The sequence below is a fragment of the Dreissena polymorpha genome, chromosome 3 (assembly GCF_020536995.1).
Source record: "Dreissena polymorpha isolate Duluth1 chromosome 3, UMN_Dpol_1.0, whole genome shotgun sequence".
Lineage (NCBI taxonomy): Eukaryota > Metazoa > Mollusca > Bivalvia > Myida > Dreissenidae > Dreissena > Dreissena polymorpha.
In genome coordinates this window covers 126,643,451-126,665,022 of record NC_068357.1, presented here as the reverse complement: position 1 = coordinate 126,665,022, position 21,572 = coordinate 126,643,451, and the positions used below count along the sequence as shown (strand labels likewise).

General features: G+C 36.1%; 1 protein-coding gene across 2 annotated transcripts in view; it reads left to right on the top strand.

Annotated features, from left to right (window-relative positions):
* LOC127871375 (calmodulin-lysine N-methyltransferase-like) overlaps positions 1 to 21,572 on the top strand; it is a 25,402-nt gene that overhangs the window by 3,233 nt on the left and 597 nt on the right. The window contains exons 3-12 of one of the 2 annotated variants that reach the window (XR_008045304.1): positions 1,824 to 1,885; positions 2,942 to 3,002; positions 7,089 to 7,143; positions 7,467 to 7,530; positions 9,818 to 9,875; positions 14,071 to 14,145; positions 15,380 to 15,443; positions 16,847 to 16,975; positions 17,660 to 19,962; positions 20,108 to 21,572. The exon at positions 20,108 to 21,572 is cut by the window's right edge and continues 597 nt beyond it. Coding sequence is in view for 1 of the 2 variants with exons in the window: in XM_052414251.1 (XP_052270211.1) it covers positions 1,824 to 1,885; positions 2,942 to 3,002; positions 7,089 to 7,143; positions 7,467 to 7,530; positions 9,818 to 9,875; positions 14,071 to 14,145; positions 15,380 to 15,443; positions 16,847 to 16,975; positions 17,660 to 17,764 (673 nt within the window). In the remaining variant the exon portion in view is untranslated. Of the gene's footprint in view, positions 1 to 1,823; positions 1,886 to 2,941; positions 3,003 to 7,088; positions 7,144 to 7,466; positions 7,531 to 9,817; positions 9,876 to 14,070; positions 14,146 to 15,379; positions 15,444 to 16,846; positions 16,976 to 17,659 lie in introns of both variants that reach the window. The other variant, XM_052414251.1, reaches the window with a different exon arrangement.

Genomic DNA, 21,572 nt, shown 5'->3' with positions numbered 1-21,572 from the left:
TATATAGTATTATATAGAGGATATTTGTTGGATCCGTTGGATTATCGATTTTAATTCACAAGTGATCATAGAAAAAATATTTTTTCTATGATCACGAGTTAGTTATAATCGAGAATCCACCAAATGCAACAAATTTTCTTTTTATTTAATGCACTTTTCACAGTTTATATACATTGTTCAAGAGTTTAAAAAAGAATTTTGCTGGGATAATGACGTCATTTCGTAAAAAAATTGAAGTAATTACACAGTGAACAATGAAAATTATCGATTATTCTCACTGATAATTTTCACTGTTTGAAACAGTGAAATTATCAGTTTTATTTCACTGATATTGTTGCGCTCCTCTTATGTATGGGGGAAACAGACGCAGCAACTCAGTTATTTGATTAAATCATTTAATAATTCTAACTCTTGACATAATCACTCTTAGGCAATAAACATATTTTGCTCACAGGATAAAAAACACAAAAGCCACAGTAACACTTGTGTCGTGGTATTCCAAGTTACAAAAGCGCATTTGATTTAAACTTGTGAAATCCTTCGGGAGGGCAGTCGGCACCGAACACTTTAAAAGCTATTTAAAGTTTAAAATTATCTCCAAAAAGACAGAATGATGTTACTTAAAGTTAAACTAATCCGTTTACATAAGTAGAATTGATAAATCCAACAAGCGTGTATTCCAACTTTTGAAATTTAAGCCCTTTCGCTCTGGAACTTTATGGTCTATTTATAGCTCATAGAACGATTGCGTTGGTCGACTGGGTAGATCGAGTTTACACGGCCTATGGTCGACCAAAAATATGCACACAGAGGATTATAGCATATGTGTACCAGTAATCAATGACATTCCGTGTAGAACCAAACCACGGACATGGCTTCATAAGAGAAATTACATATATTAACTTTATAGGATTAGGACTCGGACCTTAAACCGTGAGAAATACAATAAAAGTGAGACAAGTGTTGCTATGGCGAGAAATAAACATGTTTATGACCAAAATCGTTCATCATAATGCATAATAAAACTGTAGGTGACATTATTGTCGAAAAAATTACTGTGATGTTTAATGTAACTAAAAATGTATACATATAAAGAATACTGGGGCACATCAATATTTCTCTATAAACCACCGGAAAGCATTAAATAAATATAAATACATCATTTATTTAACGTCTTATACAAGGAAATATACAGCGACATTAATTTCGAGGTATATAAAATTTCAATTTCAGACGTGATTGTGGTTTTCGCTTTAAGACCTTATTGTGACATTTGATTGCATTACCTCCCCTACACCCCCCTCATAGTAATTAAAGGTGCCTTGAACGCGGGGTGGTATACAGACCCCGTTTTTATTATTGACCTTGTAAGTATAGTCTGAAAACTACCGAGACCGCGTAACTGGCACTATGTATTAGTATATATATACTATGCTCATATATTATACTCATTCCTTAAACTACCCCAGTAGGCTTTTACATTAATATCCATCCAATTGAATTGTTATAACGTGTTAGTGAAATAAACCTCATTAACTTTCAAACTTTCATGTAAATTGATTCTCTTTTAAATGAATGGAATCAGTTTCATTGGGAAGGGGCTTTAAAATATTGTTATTTTATCTGCTATTATGAAGAAATGCCATGTTTAATGATCTCATTAGTAGACAGCTAAGGTAGCTCCAGACAAGACTGCGCTAATTTGGCTGCTTGTCTGGAACTACGCTGGCAGTGGCAGCATATGTCATAAGATTCGTTTTTGCATGACTCTACAAATGTACATGTATAATGATAAGTAAGTTATGTTTTCCTCTATGTTTTAGGCACCTCTCAGACCATGTGAGTCCTGCAAGTCTGTGTGGATTCAACAACACTGGCAATGTTTGTATGTAGGAGATTTATGTTACTTTTAGCATACTAATAATTTGGTCACTTCGCTTTGACATCATTTATTCCAAAGGAGCATATCAAAAATGTTTCTTTCATTACTTTGGAAAGGCATGATACCAATTTTAAGGAACTTCATTTGTTGGAGCTTAAATCTTATTGATCAAATTGCTTAGACAAATATAATTAGTTTTAAGATACAAGTTTTCATCATGAACGGATTTCAATTAATGTTTACAAAATAATTCACTTTCATGATTTATGTATATAACATGGAATACATGTTCATTTATATAAAAGATGTACCTATTTATTTTATGCTTTCTGGTGGTTTATAGAGAAATATCAGTGAATTAAAACTGATAATTTCACTGTTTCAAGCAATGAAAATTATCAGTGAAAATTATCGATAATTTTCACTGTTTACTGTGAAATGACGTCATATTTTTGATGAAATGACGTCATTATTTCAGCGAAATTCTGTTGTTAAACGCTTTAACAATGTATATAAACTGTGAAAAGGCATAAAATAAAAAGAAAATTTGTTGGATTCGGTGGAATATTAATTTTTATTAACTCGGGATGATAGAAAAAATATATTTTCACTCGTGGCTGCGCCACTCGTGAAAATATTATTTTCTATGATCACTTGTGAATTAAAATCGATAATCCACCGAATCCAACAAATGTCATCTATATATTCTACTGTTTCCCAGTTCAGTTTAAGAACATATCAGCCTCGCTCTGGGAAAATGTGGCGTAATGCATGTGCTTTAAGTGTCCTTCCAGTGTAGTGGGGCTTAATGCATGTGCTTTAAGTGTCCTTCCAGTGTAGTTTGTTCAGCTCACACAGGCTATTCAGGGACGCCACTTTCCACCTAGACTTTTTGTTAAGAAGAGACTTTCTTTAACAAAAAATTCTTCAAAGCGGAAAGTGTTGGCCCTGTCAAGCCTGTTTCCATCTCACAGGCTAATCTGGGACAACAATTTACTAAAATTCATTAAGCCCCATTTTCCCAGAGCGTGTCTCATATTGCACTGCTCATGTTACCAGGTGTGTGGCCGTCAGAAGAAGTCCTCACATATTACTGTCTTCAGCATCTTGACATGTTCAAGTAAGTATTACTGTCTTCAGCATCTTGACATGTTCAAGTAAGTATTGCTGTCTTCAGCATCTCGACATGTTCAAGTAAGTATTACTGTCTTCAGCATCTGGACATGTTCCAGTAAGTTTTACTGTCTTCAGCATCTCGACATGTTCAAGTTCAAGGGCACCTCTGGACTTCACTGCGGTACAGACTGCACAAGCTAATCTTGGACAACACTTTATGTTGTGCAGACTGTACAAGCTAATCTTGGACAACACTTTACGTTGTGCAGACTGCACAAGCTAATATTGGACAACACTTTACGTTGTGCAGACTGCACAAGCTAATCTTGGACAACACTTTATGTTGTGCAGACTGCACAAGCTAATCTTGGACAACACTTTACGTTGTGCAGACTGCACAAGCTAATATTCGACAACACTTTACGTTGTGCTGACTGCACAAGCTAATCTTGGACAACACTTTATGTTGTGCAGACTGCACAAGCTAATCTTAGACAACACTTTACGTTGTGCAGACTGCACAAGTTAATCTGGGACAACACTTTACGTTGTGCAGACTGCACAAGCTAATCTTGGACAACACTTTATGTTGTGCAGACTGCACAAGTTAATCTTGGACAACACTTTACGTTGTGCAGACTGCACAAGCTAATATTGGACAACACTTTACGTTGTGCAGACTGCACAAACTAATCTTGGACAACACTTTATGTTGTGCAGACTGCACAAGCTAATCTTGGACAACACTTTATTTTGTGCAGACTGCACAAGCTAATATTGCACAACACTACGTTGTGCAGACTGCACAAGCTAATCTTGGACAACACTTTATGTTGTGCAGACTGCACAAGCTAATCTTGGACAGCACTTTATGTTGTGCAGACTGCACAAGCTAATCTTAGACAACACTTTATGTTGTGCAGACTGCACAAGCTAATCTTGGACAACACTTTATGTTGTGCAGACTGTACAAGCTAATCTTGGACAACACTTTACATTGTGCAGACTGCACAAGCTAATATTGGATAACACTTTATGTTGTGCAGACTGCACAAGTTATTCTTGGACAACACTTTATGTTGTGCAGACTGCACAAGCTAATATTGAACAACACTTTATGTTGTGCAGACTGCACAAGCTAATATTGGACAACACTTTATGTTGTGCAGACTGCACAAGCTAATATTGAACAACACTTTATGTTGTGCAGACTGCACAAGCTAATATTGGACAACACTTTATGTTGTGCAGACTGTACAAGCTAATCTTGGACAACACTTTATGTTGTGCAGACTGCACAAGCTAATCTTAGACAACACTTAACGTTGTGCAGACTGCACAAGTTAATCTGGGACAACACTTTACGTTGTGCAGACTGCACAAGTTAATCTTGGACAACACTTTATGTTGTGCAGACTGCACAAGCTAATCTTGGACAACACTTTACGTTGTACAGACTGCACAAGCTAATATTGGACAACACTTTATGTTGTGCAGACTGCACAAGCTAATCTTGAACAACACTTTACGTTGTGCAGACTGTACAAGCTAATATTGGACAACACTTTACGTTGTGCAGACTGCACAAGCTTATCTTGGACAACACTTTACGTTGTGCAGACTGCACAAGCTAATCTTGGACAACACTGTACGTTGTGCAGATTGCACAAATTAATCTTGGACAACACTTTATGTTGTGCAGACTGTACAAGCTAATCTTGGACAACACTTTATGTTGTGCAGACTGCACAAGCTAATCTTAGACAACACTTAACGTTGTGCAGACTGCACAAGTTAATCTGGGACAACACTTTACGTTGTGCAGACTGCACAAGTTAATCTTGGACAACACTTTATGTTGTGCAGACTGCACAAGCTAATCTTGGACAACACTTTACGTTGTACAGACTGCACAAGCTAATATTGGACAACACTTTATGTTGTGCAGACTGCACAAGCTAATCTTGAACAACACTTTACGTTGTGCAGACTGTACAAGCTAATATTGGACAACACTTTACGTTGTGCAGACTGCACAAGCTTATCTTGGACAACACTTTACGTTGTGCAGACTGCACAAGCTAATCTTGGACAACACTGTACGTTGTGCAGATTGCACAAATTAATCTTGGACAACACTTTACGTTGTGCAGACTGCACAAGCTAATCTTAGACAACACTTTATGTTGTGCAGACTGCACAAGCTAATCTTAGACAACACTTTATGTTGTGCAGACTGTACAAGCTAATCTTGGACAACACCTTATGTTGTGCAGACTGCACAAGCTAATCTTGGACAACACTTTATGTTGTGCAGACTGTACAAGCTAATCTTAGACAACACTTTATGTTGTACAGACTGCACAAGCTAATCTTGGACAACACTTTATGTTGTGCAGACTGTACAAGCTAATCTTGGACAACACTTTATGTTGTGCAGACTGTACAAGCTAATCTTGGACAACACTTTATGTTGTGCAGACTGCACAAGCTAATCTTGGACAACACTTTATGTTGTGCAGACTGCACAAGCTAATCTTGGACAACACTTTATGTTGTGCAGACTGTACAAGCTAATCTTAGACAACACTTTATGTTGTGCAGACTGTACAAGCTAATCTTGGACAACACTTTATGTTGTGCAGACTGTACAAGCTAATCTTGGACAACACTTTATGTTGTGCAGACTGCACAAGCTAATCTTGGACAACACTTTATGTTGTGCAGACTGTACAAGCTAATCTTAGACAACACTTTATGTTGTACAGACTGCACAAGCTAATCTTGGACAACACTTTATGTTTTGCAGACTGCACAAACTAATCTTGGACAACACTTTATGTTGTGCAGACTGCACAAGCTAATCTTGGACAACACTTTACGTTGTGCAGACTGCACAAGCTAATCTTGGACAATACTTTATGTTGTGCAGACTGCACAAGCTAATCTTGGACAACACTTTATGTTGTGCAGACTGCACAAGCTAATCTTGGACAACACTTTATGTTGTGCAGACTGCACAAGCTAATCTTGGACAACACTTTATGTTGTGCAGACTGCACAAGCTAATCTTGGACAACACTTTATGTTGTGCAGACTGCACAAGCTAATCTTGGACAACACTTTATGTTGTGCAGACTGCACAAGCTAATCTTGGACAAAACTTTATGTTGTGCAGACTGCACAAGCTAATCTTGGACAACACTTTATGTTGTGCAGACTGCACAAGCTAATCTTGGACAACACTTTATGTTGTGCAGACTGCACAAGCTAATCTTGGACAACACTTTATGTTGTGCAGACTGCACAAGCTAATCTTGGACAACACTTTATGTTGTGCAGACTGCACAAGCTAATCTTGGACAACACTTTATGTTGTGCAGACTGCACAAGCTAATCTTGGACAACACTTTATGTTGTGCAGACTGCACAAGCTAATCTTGGACAACACTTTATGTTGTGCAGACTGCACAAGCTAATCTTGGACAACACTTTATGTTGTGCAGACTGCACAAGCTAATCTTGGACAACATTTTATGTTGTGCAGACTGCACAAGCTAATCTTGGACAACACTTTATGTTGTGCCAGAGGGAGACTCATATTAAGGTTTCTATTCATTCATTAATACCATGACATTTTATGCTACTGACATCACAAGTTTTGCAACAGGATGTCCTGGACCTGAAATATATTTATTGACAGAGTCAATGAAAATGTTAGAAAAAAATATTTGCATAGATTGATTTTCTAGTTCTTATAAGTTTTTACCCAGAAAAGTCCATGCATGTCTTAAGTTTAAAAAGAGGAATCTGAATTGAAAATCAGGTAAATTAAAATTGAAATTCAGGGGAATTTAAAAGGAAAATCAAGGTACTTTGAAAGGAAAATCTGATTAATTTGAAACGGCAATCAGATCTATTTGAAAGGAAAATCAGATCATTTTCAAATGCAAAATCAGATGAAATCAAATGAAAATCAAGGAAAAGTTAGGGGAAATAGAAGGGAAATCTGGTTTTCCGAGAGACCCGCTCATATATAATGACTGGGTAGTTATTTCATAGTTATGTTCTGTATATTTGGTCATTTCAGAGAGGCGTCAGTAATAGAGCTGGGTGGTGGAATGACCTGCCTGGCAGGTGTTGCAGTAAGAATTTACCTCTGAATATATCTTATATTAGATAGGGACGTTAATTTAGAAATAATATATATGATAAGTATCATTGAAAAAACATTAGAAAACAAGTTTATTACATCCATGAATATAGCCATGTAAATGAACATTTTATGTAAAGGTTTACACAAAAGAAATGGCTGAAACAAAATGTGCAGGCTGGCCTGGAGCTACGCCGGCCACATATGGTATAAGAGCCATTTTCTCAAGATGCAGCACATAAGCAGCATTTCCTATCTGGTGTGTTATAAATGATATTGAGTGATGGCAGTTTATACACAAAAATATGTTTTCAGTTGGGAATTCAGTCAAATGCAGTACATGTGGAACTTACAGACGGCAACGAAGCCTCAGTAGCCAGTAAGTTTGAAAGAAACAAAATTAAAATCTTTTCTGATTTTCCATTATTTTCCCACAGTTTGGTACTGTTTTTTGTCCTTTTCCAGTATTATCCACTTAAACTCCGAAGTTTTGCAGTCCTTGACTGCAGCCATCTTTACGTCCAATTAGAATCCTTGGTAGCTTGTCTACCCCTGTGAGAGAAATGTGTGCCAATAGTGGTACAAAATGTATACCATAGCAATATATGTAACAGTTACGGTAAGAGAAATAATACCAATAAAAGTTTCTTAAATATATTTCTTTATTTTTTTTATCAGAATCAATTACTGTTAATTATTTCCAGTGAAGCTTTGTGATTATGAAAATAAGACTTCTAACAAAATAGCTTTCATTTAAGTTTTATGAAGTGGACAGTTTGATGCTTAGCTTTAATATATACCTTTATATTTTACTTACTCTGTATATTGAAACTGAAGTTTGATATAAATGGTCCAAGTCTGATACATTTAATACATTACGCAAATTTATTTTAATAGATGTGAAATGTGAAATCTCACACTTTTTCACTGTGATTTAACATTTAAAAGAGAATTTGTGAATCCTGTTTTGGTACAGAATTTTCCTGAGCCTGAACGCGGCAGTGAGTAAAAATCAGTACTGGGCAGAAAAAAAGAAGACAACTTTTGCATTTATTTCTTTGTACTCATATACCGTGCTTACAATAAATCGTCCCATTGGTTCAAAAAGGTACCATGTTCTTTCTAATTTCAATGTTACATGGTACCTTTTTGCACCAAGGGGGTGATTAATATTATATACATATTACTTATGTACTCATAACCAGTTTATTGTTACTTTTGCTGAAACAATTAATCAGTAAGAACTTTTTTTCTGCTCATAATCATACAAAATGTCAGCATGCTTATAATTATTATTTTGTCCAAAATAGGTAAAAAACAGCGAGTATTCAAGTATGCAAATATCTAAAGACAAGAGGTCTGGAGTATATAACGTATCTTTCAAGTTTTAATTTTTATTTGAAGCTGCTAACTAATACCAGTTTTTAACGGTTTCTATTTTTTTTATGCGCCATATTTGACTACCCATGGCCCTCCACCTTTAAGACAGTTATAGGAATGCTGTCTGTCCATTAGTCTGAGCCACTTTCGTGTCTGATCTATATCTTCAGAACTCTTTTATTTACCTTTTGAAGAATTTTTGTTATTTTTGGCTTTTTATTTTGGTCATAATGTGATTTAGAAGATTTGCCAAAGACATAATGCTGTAGATGCTGGCTCAAGGTCAAGGCCATGCTGTAGAGGCTGGCTCAAGGTCAAGGCCATGCTGGGGTTAAGCCTTAGGTCCTCTTCATATACCCTTTAAAGGACCATTTAGACCAGGTGCAAACAGTGTACGTCTGTAATGTCACCTCTAGGACTAAGTGATCACTTGTATATTGAAAGCATCATGGTGGGTTATAAAGCTGTCTTTTATTTGAAAGAAATCTCTTCTATAAATAATCCAGTCTTGACAAAAAGTGTCATACCAAATTAAGCGGTGCTGACTACACAGGTTGATCTCGAACGCCACTCAAGGCACAGACATTAAGCCTTGTTTCCCAAAGCGCTGTGATCATATGAATGTCAACAGTAAACTTATTCAGCTTGGAATTCATTTTAAACATGAATGTATACTTATCAACGCTGTTTAACTGATTATTGGGACAGTTTAGTTTTGCATTTTTGTTTTGTGTTTACTAACAGAATGGATACGAAGCATTAAAATACTAGAAAAATATATTTTGTCTGATATTATGTACATGTCCTTATTGGCTGCATTGGAAACTGGTGTGTTCTTTGTTAGTTAAATTAAACAATGCTTAGACAAAATATTTTTTTTTTCATCATCAGAAACTTTAACTGACGTATTTAAGTGTGCATTCGAACTTACATTTTATGGCATTGTTAATGTTGTTGAACTTGATGATGCAGTTATGCAAAACAGTTTTTTTTAGCTGAATAAATAAACCGGAAACTGCTATGTTGCATGAATATATTATATTTAAAAAATTGCTTTCCTTTGAAGATCAAGTAAAAACAAAAATCTGCATTATTTTATGTACATAAAGTAAATGATCACAATGGTAAACTTGACCTAATTAATACTTGATTTATTATTGTATGTGTCAAGTTAAAATTTTATGTTTCAAATACAAAAGAATTAAAGAAACTGTTAATTGTTGCCTGTAACAGAAGTGTCAATCCAAAGACTGTTTACATATTTAAAAAATGTTATTTGATTTCAGATTTGGAAATGATTATTAAAAGAAATTCTCCCAGATGTAAAGCTTCACTGACTACCAGGTTTGTTAGTGCCTTAAGTCCTATTTTCAAGGGTGCCGGTAATGGTTGCCTCGGTCACAATATATTTGCAAGTGTGATCATCTTGTCAAATTTTCCCTGCCCCTTCCATTAACCCATTTATGCCTAGCGTCCAGAAAAAAAGGCCTTGACAAACAGCGTAGACCCAGATGAGACACCGCATGATGCGGTGTCTCATCTGGGTCTTTGCTGTTTGCTTAAAGGAATTTTTCTAAGAAATATTCTAAATATAGAAATTAATATATTAGACATCCCTAATTTTAGAAATAGATTGATCCAATTTAGAAGGGTGTGAAAGTCCACTAGGCTTAAATGGGTTAAATTTGCAAATGGCACCTCCTATGGTGTTTTCATTATGTCACTATTTAGGGTCACTTCAAAGATCAACTGACCTTTATTCCAATTCGATCAACTTATTCAAGTGCCATTGATAATTAGCAATAGCGCCTTTACACTAATAAAGATATTTTATTTAGAAAAAAGTGCGCTCAATCAAGAATTGTTTGCAATCAATAAAAAGATAAATATTTTGGGCATAGTCACATTTCTTTTTATAATTTATAAATGGTCAGCTAATGTGGTTTACATATTCTATATGACTACTACATGCCTGCAATGAAACTATGTCACGTGATGGGCGTAAAACATACAGTATTCTCTAAGTGGAGGATTATATTCAATTGTGCTGCCTTTGGATGGCTCTTGTTTAGCAGCACTTTTTTCTACATTTCGTTGGTCAATCTAATGCTTCGCCTCCTACATTAAGTGACCCACCACAGATCAGCTGTAAGCAAACACATAATAGGTATGAAATGTAGATAAAGCTTGCAAGAATTTGGTGAGAACATTAGGAAATATGATACTCATTTACAGGTAATGTGACACTTAACATGTTTTAGCTCACCTGAGCACAACGTGCTCATGGTGAGATTTTGTGGTCGCTTTTTGTCCGTCGTGTGTAGTGCGTCATGCGTCGTGCGTGCGTCGTCAACATTTGCCTTGTGAACACTCTAGGGGCCACATTTATTGTCCGATCTTCATGAAACTTGGTCAGAACATTTGTCCCAATAATACTTAGACCGAGTTTGAAACTGGGTCATGCTGGGTCAAAAACAAGGTCACTAGGTCAAAAAAAAGAAAAACCTTGTGAACACTGTAGAAGTCACATTTGATGCCCAATCTTCATGTAACTTTGTCAAAAATGGTTTCGGTCCTTTGAAAAACATGGCCGCCATGGGGCGGGGCAGTATTCCTTATAAGGCTATAGAGAAACCTTGTGAACACTCTAGAAGTCACAATTTTTGGCCAATCATCATGAAACTTGGTCAAAACATTGGTTTCATTGATATCTCGGACGAGTTCGAAAATGGTCCAGATCGGTGAAATGACATGGCCGCCAGGGGGCGGGGCAGTTTTCCTTATATGGCTATAGTAAAACCTTGTTGACACTCTAGAGGCTAATCAGGGATGACACTTTCCGCTTTTATGACATTTTTAGCTCACCTGAGCACAACGTGCTCATGGTGAGCTTTTGTGATAGCCTTTTGTCCGTCGTCCGTCGTCAACATTTTGCCTTGTGAACACTCTTGAGGCCACATTTATTGTCGCTTCGTTTATATTTTATGACAATATTAATAAATTTTAGCACATACGGAAATGAACCCTGCATATTATGCAAATTGAACTGTCTTTGCAAGTATATTGAAATTGCTTCACTAGTGATAAGGAGTGATACAAATCTAGCATTTTATGATCAATAAATCTATATATTTAATTTATTTAACGCAATTATTTTTTACCCTATTGTTATTGCTTGTTTTCATGATGGTGTTTCGTACACTGCAGTAACGTACAATCTATACACGTAATAGGGGAGTTTACATGTGTCGGTACCCGTTAAATTTCAATTGCGTACCAGTTAAATTGCACACTATTTTAAATTTATTATAGTTATTAAACACTGTTTTACAATGTTTTATGATTAAACTGGCTAATATATATTCACTACTGCATGTTAATCCATTTCTGAAAATGTCTTCATTTGTTTAAATGTTAAAATATTTTATTGAAGCATCTGTTAAATATTTTGGCTTTAAAATTTGGCTTAAATGACTGCTAAATATGCCAAGAGATGACATGGAGGTATCATAAATTGTGTTTAATGACCAGACACTCGTCTGCAACACGTGGTTTATGCAGGGACCCAAGTATAGGTCACTGGGTTTATGACACCATGTTTTCTTTGTTGGACAGTATCCGATCATAACGAGATAATCGGGTTGTGATGAACAAAGGTGCAATAAAACACCAGGATAAAAACGCTGCAACAAAGAGTGTCAACAATGGTGTGAACAATTAAATCAAACAATAACATTAATGAAGAGAATTTATTTAATGTGTAACAATGTAAATTTTTTCAGACAAATAAAGGTTCAAATCAGGTACTATAATTATGTTGCGTACATAAAATGGATCTATTTGTTGTTTGTTTTCATCCTTAATTGTTTTCGATCATTAAATTAAATTTATTCTGAAATAATTTCAATTAATGAGAATTTTTTAACTAAATGGTCGCGAAGAAGTGCCAATTAAATATGGAGATTTTTGTCATATCCATATACCGAGCTCTTACATTGTGTTCTACTCCCGAGTTCATTGTTATTAAAAACAAATAATAACAACAATATAATCATTCCAAAAATGCATTTCCTTGCACTCTTATGTATTCAGACATAATTAGTAAACTTATATTTGATATTGTACATAGTTATCATTAAAAGCGATGATTTTGTCAATCTTCTGTATATGCGCTTATATGAATTCCACCTCTTTTTGCCAACCTGTGGGCGGAGTCTAAACTTTGCAGGTGTGTGTGACGTCACGCGTTTACTCGTCTATATGGCTATATATGGCTATAGTAAAACCTTGTTAACACTCTAGAGGCCACATTTATTGTCCAATCTTCATGAAATTTGGTCAGAAGATTGGTCTCAACGAGATCCTGGATGAGTTCGAAAATGGTTACGTTTGCTTGAAAAACATGGCTGCCAAGGGGCGGGGCATTTTTCCTTATATGGCTATAGTAAAATCTTGTGAACACTCTATAGGCCACATTTATTGTTTGATCTTCATGAAACTTGGTCAGAAGAATCATCCCAATAATATCTTGGACAAGTTAAAAAATGATACTGGTTGGTTGAAAAACATGGCCGCCAGGGGGCAGGGCATTTTTCCAATATGGCTAAAGTAAAACCTTGTTAACAGTACTCTAGAGGCCACATTTATTTTCCGAGCATCATGAAACTTGGTCAGAAGAATTGTCCTAATGATATCTTGGATGAGTTCGAAAATGGATTTGGTTTCTCAAAAACATGGCCACCAGGGGCGGGGCATTTTTCCTAAAATGGTTATATATCATGCTTTTGTAAAACCTTGTTAACACTCTATAGAGGCCACATTTATTGTCTGATCATCATGAAACTTAGTCAGATGATTTGTCCCAATGATATCTTGGATGAGTTCGAAAATGGTTCCGGTTGGTGGAAAAAGATGGCCGCTAAGGGGGCGTAGCTTTTTCCATATATAGCTATAGTTAAACCTTGTTAACACTCTAGAAGCCGCATTTATTGTACGATCATCATGAAACTTTGTCAGAAGCTTTCTCACAATGATAGTTTGGACAAGATCGAAAATGGTACCAGTTGCTTGAAAAACATGGCCACCAGTGGGCGGGGCATTCTTCCTTATATGGACTTATGAATCTTCATGAAACTTTGTCAGTATATTTGTTTAAATGATATCTTGGATGTGTGTGAAAATGGTTCTGGTCTGTTGAAAAACATGGCTGCCACTAGGCATGAAAGTTGGTAAGAACATTTTGTTCTAATGACATCTGGGCTGCACAGAACAGGTCAGTTCCTTTGAATCTCAGGTGAGCGACTTTGGGCCTTTCAGGCCTCTTGTTAGTTAAAATGAAGTCTCTTCTTAGCAAAAATCCGATTTAGGCGGAATGTTTCGTCCCTGATTAGCCTATGTGGACTGCACAGGCTAATCTGGGATGACACTTTACGCAAATGCATTATGCCCAGTTGTCTCAGAACAAGACTCACATGATTTTAAGTCCAGTTTTCCCAGAACAAAGCTTGAAGTTGCTAACAAATTCTGTATTTATCAACAGGGTTTTACGGTGGGGTTCAGAGCCACTGGACCCATCCCTGGTTGGGAAATTTGACATTGTCCTCTGTGCGGACTGGTAAGTGAGTGTTTTGATTACTTGTTTATGAATGGACAAGCAGTGCTTTATCAAATGCAACAAGAAGTGTCTGTTTGTCGGTGATAGGTATAAATCTTCAGTGTTTAGTAAGTCGGTAAAGACTTCAGTGTTTAGTAAGTCGGTAAAGACTTAAAATGTTTGACTAATTTTATAAAGCCTTTTAATACGCCTGTTCAAAACGGGAAGTATTATAAGATCACCGTTGGCGGGCAGCAGCGGGCGTGCGGCATCCACAGCAGTGTCCGATCTATTATTCATATAATTTTCATTCGATCTTCACAAAACTTGGTCAGAAGTTGAGCTAGACAATATCTAGGTCAAGTTCGAAAATGGGTCATGCCGGGTCAAAAACTAGGTCATGGGATCACTTAGTGTATTTCAAGGATTTAGCATAGTGTCCGCTCTCTAATTGAAGGAGTTTTCATCTAATCTTCACCAAATTTGGTAAGAAGTTGTGTCTAAATGATATCTAGGTCAAGTTTAAATATGGGTCATGCTGGGTCAAAAACTAGGTCATGAAGTCACTTGAATAAAATGTATTTTATATTTCACAAAATGTTATTTAATTATGCAGTATATACTGTTACACAAAGCGACATTTCATGAGCAACCAACAAATATTAAAAAACAAAAAAATCTGTATTTTTTTGCCTGAAAATTTCAATAGACCCATCAAATGTCAAGCCTGGAGGGATGAATTGACTCCTGGTTTTCAAAAGTTATTGAAATCCCCAATGTTGCTTTCAATTTAACCCTTTCCCACTTAGAAGCAAAGTGACAATGGCTATGTGCACACAGCATAAAACTACAACAGACTGTGAGAAACTCGCCATCTGTTTAGGTTTTATGCTGTTTGCTGTGCGTCAGAATGTAAGGGTTGAATATGAAGACTTTAAAATTTGAATCTATTAAAAATCTTTCATTAAATTTGGTTTTCTAAGGGACTACAGACCTGTCAAAAAGTGTATCTGAGGGGTAAAGGGTTAAATCATACATGTACAAAGCTCAACATTAGAGATCATACATTTACAAAGCTCAACATTAGAGATCATCCGTCAAAGCTGAACATTAGAGATCATCCGTCAATTTCACTGCTGAAGCAGAACTTGTTTTCTTAGATAATGTTATAAATTCTTGTTGCAAGCAAAGTTTTGTATGCTCAAGACCTATTGTTCTGTTTTATTGTTGATTTAACATGTTAACGTCCTTTCAGTTTGTTTTTTGGAGAGGGAAGAAGTGACTTGGTGAAAACTATTGACGAATTATTGAAGCCAGAGGTTAGAAAATACATTAATTTAAAGCCATTTAAACTGCAAAATAACCAATTTCTTAAAAGCATGTCTCAAATTCATAATTTATTATGCCCCCTAAGGAGGGCATATAGTGATTGCACTGTCCGTCCATCTGTCTGTCCATCACACTCTGTGTTTAGGTTTCGAAAAATGCTCAAAACTTATTTGTCGCTTCATATTTGGTATGCATGTGTATATGGACAAGGCCTTTCCATAGACACACACATTTTGACCCCTTTGACCTTGAACTTGATCTTAGGGTCCGCGTTTAGGTTTCGAAATCTGTGTTTAGGTTTTGAAAAATGCTCATAACTTCTATGTTGCTTCAGATGTAACCTTCATATTTGGTATGCATTTGTATAAGGACAAGGCCTTTCCATACGCACACAAATTTTGACCCCTTTGACTTTGACCTTGAACTTGGGGTCCGCGTTTAGGTTTCAAAATCTGCGTTTAGGTTTTGATTAATGCTCATAATTTCTATCAAAGCGTTTTTCGGAGGCATATGTCATCCTATGGAGACAGCTCTTGTTCTGTCATGTCAATCAAAATCAACTTGTTGATAAATAATTGAATTTACCAATTGGTTAATGCTATGTTGATAAATAAGTGAGTTTACCATCGGTTAATACTATTTTGATAAATAATTGAGTTAACCAATCGGTTAATACTTTGTTGATAAATAATTGAGTTTACCCATCGGTTAATACTATGTTGATAAATAATTGAGTTTACCAATCGGTTAATACTATGTACATATTGTTGCTCAATTTTAGGAAAATCTATACGCTTTTTTAGACTCTCGAGTCTGTTTCCTGGGTAGACACAGTATTTTGAGTTTTTAATGAACATCATGTGAGTGCTCACTGAATGGGGATAGAACTTGTGGTGCACTGACCTTTACACAAGATATCCCAAGTGCTTTGCAGGGGCTTTATTCACCAATCCACCTCGACTTATAAACATGTTTAGCTATTTAAAGTTGTACTTAATTGGTATAAAAAAGCATAATTGGTTGAATACTCCAATTTATTTACCTCAAATCGTTAAACAAGCAGTCTTATACAAGGTGCAGAAATCTGTGTGTTACCGGTAATGCTTTCCCATTTAGAAGCAAAGTGAACATGGCTATGTGCAAACAGCATAAATGAGAACAGCCTGCGAGTAACTCACAGCGTGTTCAGGTTGTAGGCTGTTTGCTGCTCATCAGTACCTTAGGGTTGGAAATAAAGCATTTAAAACTTGAATCTAGTAAGAAAGGTCTTTAATTTAATTTGATTTTCTAAGAGACTTTAAATGCGTAAAATTGCGTCTCTGATTGGTAAAGGGTTTACAACATCATCACTGTACTGGTATTTCAGGGGAGATCAACTGTACTTGTATTTCAGGGGAGAGCAATCCTGCTTGCCCCAAAGAGAGGTAACTCATTCGACCAGTTTGCTCACCTGGCTCAAAGCATGTTCCAGGTAGATATAGAGCAGCAGTATGATGATGCTGTGTGGGGCATGCATTTAAAGGTATGTCTCTGTTGTGAAACACAGTAGTCCTTAAGGTGTTTTTAAATATTAGTTACCACTGGGAGATTTATTATTATTATTCTACATGTAGAGAATACACGGTAAGTGTTGAGTGCAAACAAGTTTTTTAATGAGGATTTTAAAACTTGAAACATGATGCTTGCCCTTGTGGTGGTTGTGTCCCTTATAGTTTGTGCAGGCAATGACTGGGGAATTCTGATTGTTAGTTTAATCTTATTATTTAAGCTCGATTGCATAGAAAGCCTAAGGCATATTTAAAACACTCTCAAGTCTGTATCCTGGGACTAGAACAAATACTTATGGTGGAGATCTAAAGAACTCACCCACAGTTGGGATTGAACCCATGACTTCCTGGTGGCTAGGTGGACACCATATCCATTACGCCACCACGACCTCGTTTGTTATATGAATGAAGTTTATTGGACAGTTTGGCTAGCATAAATGAAGAGTTATGAGTGAATCAGGTCAACTGACAGCAGTTGTATTTCTCAAATACTGTTGAAAACGGCAGAAAGAAATCCACCCATAAAAATCTTTAAAGAATATTACTGCTGCTTGGAAAATTATGTATAAAAAGTTTTGTAAATTAGAATAAATATGTAAATAATATTTTTTTCAAAACATTTATTTAACTTATTAAAAACTTCAATTATAAAACTTCAGATGACAGAGAAAGGTATAGAGCATTATGATGCGGACATACACTACCCCTGGCTCATGAAGCTGATAAAGTTACCAGGGACACGAGAAAGCAGCTCCGAGAGATAGCTATGCCCATATGAGAATTTTCATGTAAAAAGGAAACTTAATGCATGTGTGTAATGTGTCATCCAAGATTAGCCTGTGCAGTCCAAACAGGCTAATCAGGGATGACACTTTCTGCCTAAACTGCATGTTCCATATGAAGAGACTTCATTTTAATGAAACATGCCATAAAAGCAGAAAGTGTTTTCCATGATTAGCCGGTGCAGAATGCACAGGCTAATCTGGGACGACTTTTTAAACACATGCATTAAGCCGAGATTTTCCCAGAGCCAACATACACTACGCCTGGCCCATGAAGCTGATGATGTTACCGGGCACTCGAAAAAACAGCTCTCATAGATGGCTATTTCGAGTATTGTACTTGTATCCATGACATGATATGAACCTTGCACTGGAAAATGGGGTCTTAATGCATATGCGTTAAGTGTCATCCCATATTTGCCTGTGCAGACTGCACAGGCTAATCAGTGCCAACACTTTTTACCTAGAGTTGTTATTTTGTTTAGAAGAGGATTCCTTTAAAAAAAATCCATAAAAGCGGAAAGTTGTCCCTTATTAGTCTGTGCGAATGGCATGGGGCTAATCTAGGACGACACTTTAAATACATGAAAACATGCATTAAGCCAAGTTTTCCTGTGTAAGGTTTATGTAATTTCTTGTAAGCCAAATTGTCTTATCAGCATTTGTGCTAAGTTGACAGAAAGGCACTTCTAGCTTTCCTGAGACGATGTTGCGATATTGTCATTTTCATGTACATTTTCATTCTTATTTATTATCCTCGTATTCTGTTGTTCAAATGCAAGATGTGAAAACACCAGGTCCTTAGTTTGTAAGTTTTACTGTTAGCTAAGGTTATTTTTAATAGTTATTTAGTTTTTTCATGTCAAAAATGTTACGTCTTATACCCATAATTGGGAAAAATAGGCCTTCTTACATGTGTTTAAAGTCCCAGAAGCCTGTGCTGTCTCCACAGGCTAATCAGAGACAAAACTTTCCAAACCAACTGGATTTTCTTTTAGAGGAGACTCTCTTCAAACAAAACATCCATGAAATCTGAAAGTTTTTACCCTGATTAGCCTCTTGGTACTTCACAGGCTAATCTGAGACAACACTTTACACATATGCATTAAACCCCGTTTTCCCAGGGCATGGCTTAATTTTGTTATGTCAACATGTGACATAGAAAAATATGTTCAAATTGTTTCAATCTTGCCTGCCTCACATGATTTATTAACATATCTTTTAATTGCATTTTTAAGCCTGATATTTTGTATTGGTGTATCATATTAAAACATCAAGATACAACAGTTACTGTAAGTTACAATCGATATAAAGGATCAAGTACAAAAAACATATTCTTATTGTTTCAATGTTGCCTACCTTACATGTTGAACCATATGATTCATTAACCTATCTGATTTATTAATCTATTTGATTGCATTTGTATGTCTGATATTTGTATCATATAAACACATCAAGATACAACTGTAAGTTAAAACTTAAAATTGATATAAAGGATCACATAGAGGAGTGATTGCGGTTTCATTATAGGCCAATGAAGTACACATACTGCCATGCATCACTAAGGCCTGTATTGCCGATGGTTGTATTAATGCATTGATTAATACAATTTTGTTCACTGATTATTTTTACAACATGCTGCATGGAAATACAGGAATCAAAATTGTATTTATTTTGAATAATTTTGGTTGACAATTTATTTCTATATCAGAATTTAAAGATTAACTAAGGTATGTGAAAAGATCTATAATTAATATTTTTAGATTATTATTATATAAATGTTGTTTAATGTTTCTAAAAACATTACCTTGACCTAGTAAGGTTTAATATTTATTATGCCCCCCTTCGAAGAAAAGGGGGTATATTGCTTTGCACATGTCGGTCGGTCTGTCGGTCGGTCGGTCCGTCCACCAGGTGGTTTCCGGATGATAACTCAAGAACGCTTGGGGCTAGGATCATGAAACTTCATAGGTACATTGATCATGACTCGCAGATGACCCCTATAGATTTTGAGGTCAGTAGGTAAAAGGTCAAGGTCACGGTGACCCGAAATAGTAAAATGGTTTCCGGATGATAACTCAAGAACCCATACGCCTAGGATCATGAAACTTCATGGGTAGATTGATAATGACTCGCAGATGACCCCTATTGATTTTGAGGTCACTAGGTCAAAGGTCAAGGTCACGGTGACCCGAAATAGTAAAATGGCTTTTGGATGATAATTCAAGAATGCATATGCCTAGGATCATGAAATTTCATAGGTAGATTGATCATGACTCGCAGATGACCCCTATTGATTTTGAGGTCACAAGGTCAAAGGTCAAGGTCACGGTGACCCGAAATAGTAAAATGATTTTTGGATGATAACTCAAGAAAGCTTTTGCCTAGGATCATGACACTTCATAGGTACATTGATCGTGACTCGCAGATGACCCCTATTGATTTTCAGGTCACTAGGTTAAAGGTCAAGGTCACAATGACAAAAATAGTATTCACACAATGGCTGCCACTACAACGGACAGCCCATATGGGGGGCATGCATGTTTTACAAACAGCCCTTGTTTCAATTGTATGTATATTATTGTGAACACAACAATAGAAACAACTCTTTGATAATTGTTTTATTGTTAATGGTCTTGATGCCAGTTGTTTGTCATAGCATTCCAATTTAACAGTTTACTACACATCATTCCATGTTTACCGGTAATTTCATTTGGATAGTTTTCCTTTTTTACATCCTTAGCATTCCAGTGTTAAGTATCAATAATATGTTATTGTCCCCTACCGGTTTCACAGGAGGGGACTTATGGTTTGCCCTCTGTATGTCCGTCAGTCTGTATGTCTGTCAGTCCGTACGTGAGTATGTCACACTTTTCTTGATCCTGCGACAACTTTTAAAGTTCTAAATATTTTTTCATGAAACTTGAAACTTGGATAGATGGCAATATGAACACTATGCACGTCATTTCAATTGTTCCTACGTCAAAAATTCTGGTTGCTATGGCAACAAATAAAAAAAATTAAAAAAAAATTCTGACAATTGTGGAGCCGGCAGGGGACATATATTGCTTGGCAAAAGTCTTGATGTGTATTGTTTTCCATGAGTAGAAATTGTTGATACAGGACCTTTTTCCATTCCATGATGTATTTTAAATTTAATTAAATTCAACCACACTCTACAAAAGACCGGCTTAATGCACATGTGTAAAGTGTCGTCCCAGATTAGCCAGAGCAATCTTCACAGGCTATTCAAGGACTACAATTATTTATTTTATTTTTTTACTAAAATTGAGTCTAGGCAAAAAGAGAAAATTATGGTTAGCCTGTGCAGAATGCACAGGCTGATCTTGGACGACGCTTCACGCACATATTGAGTCAGCTTTTTCCATAGAGTAGCTGAAGTTTGTTTATTTTTAATAACACAACAACATTGTTTAACGCGGTCATATTCACGAAGATTTTAGTTGAAACATCAAGTTGTAAGTACTAATGTTTACTTTTCGCACCACAAAACGACTGACTTGTGACCGCTATTCCCAGTTTAAAGATGGCTTTGGGAGGGAAATATAGTAGACGATGGCCGTTGTAGACAGGTGGTCGTTGTTCTCAGGAGTCAAATAGAAGGTTTTTTGTGCTCAAGACTGATCGTTCCTGACAAGTGACAGTTGATCTCAGGTGACCGTTAAGTCAAGTTGAACTGTATTTTTTTAAGTAAACCTTATTTATAAATATGCATTGTTCCATTGGTCATCTACAAGACTTTTTTAAAGTCAATCATTAAACAAGCTTT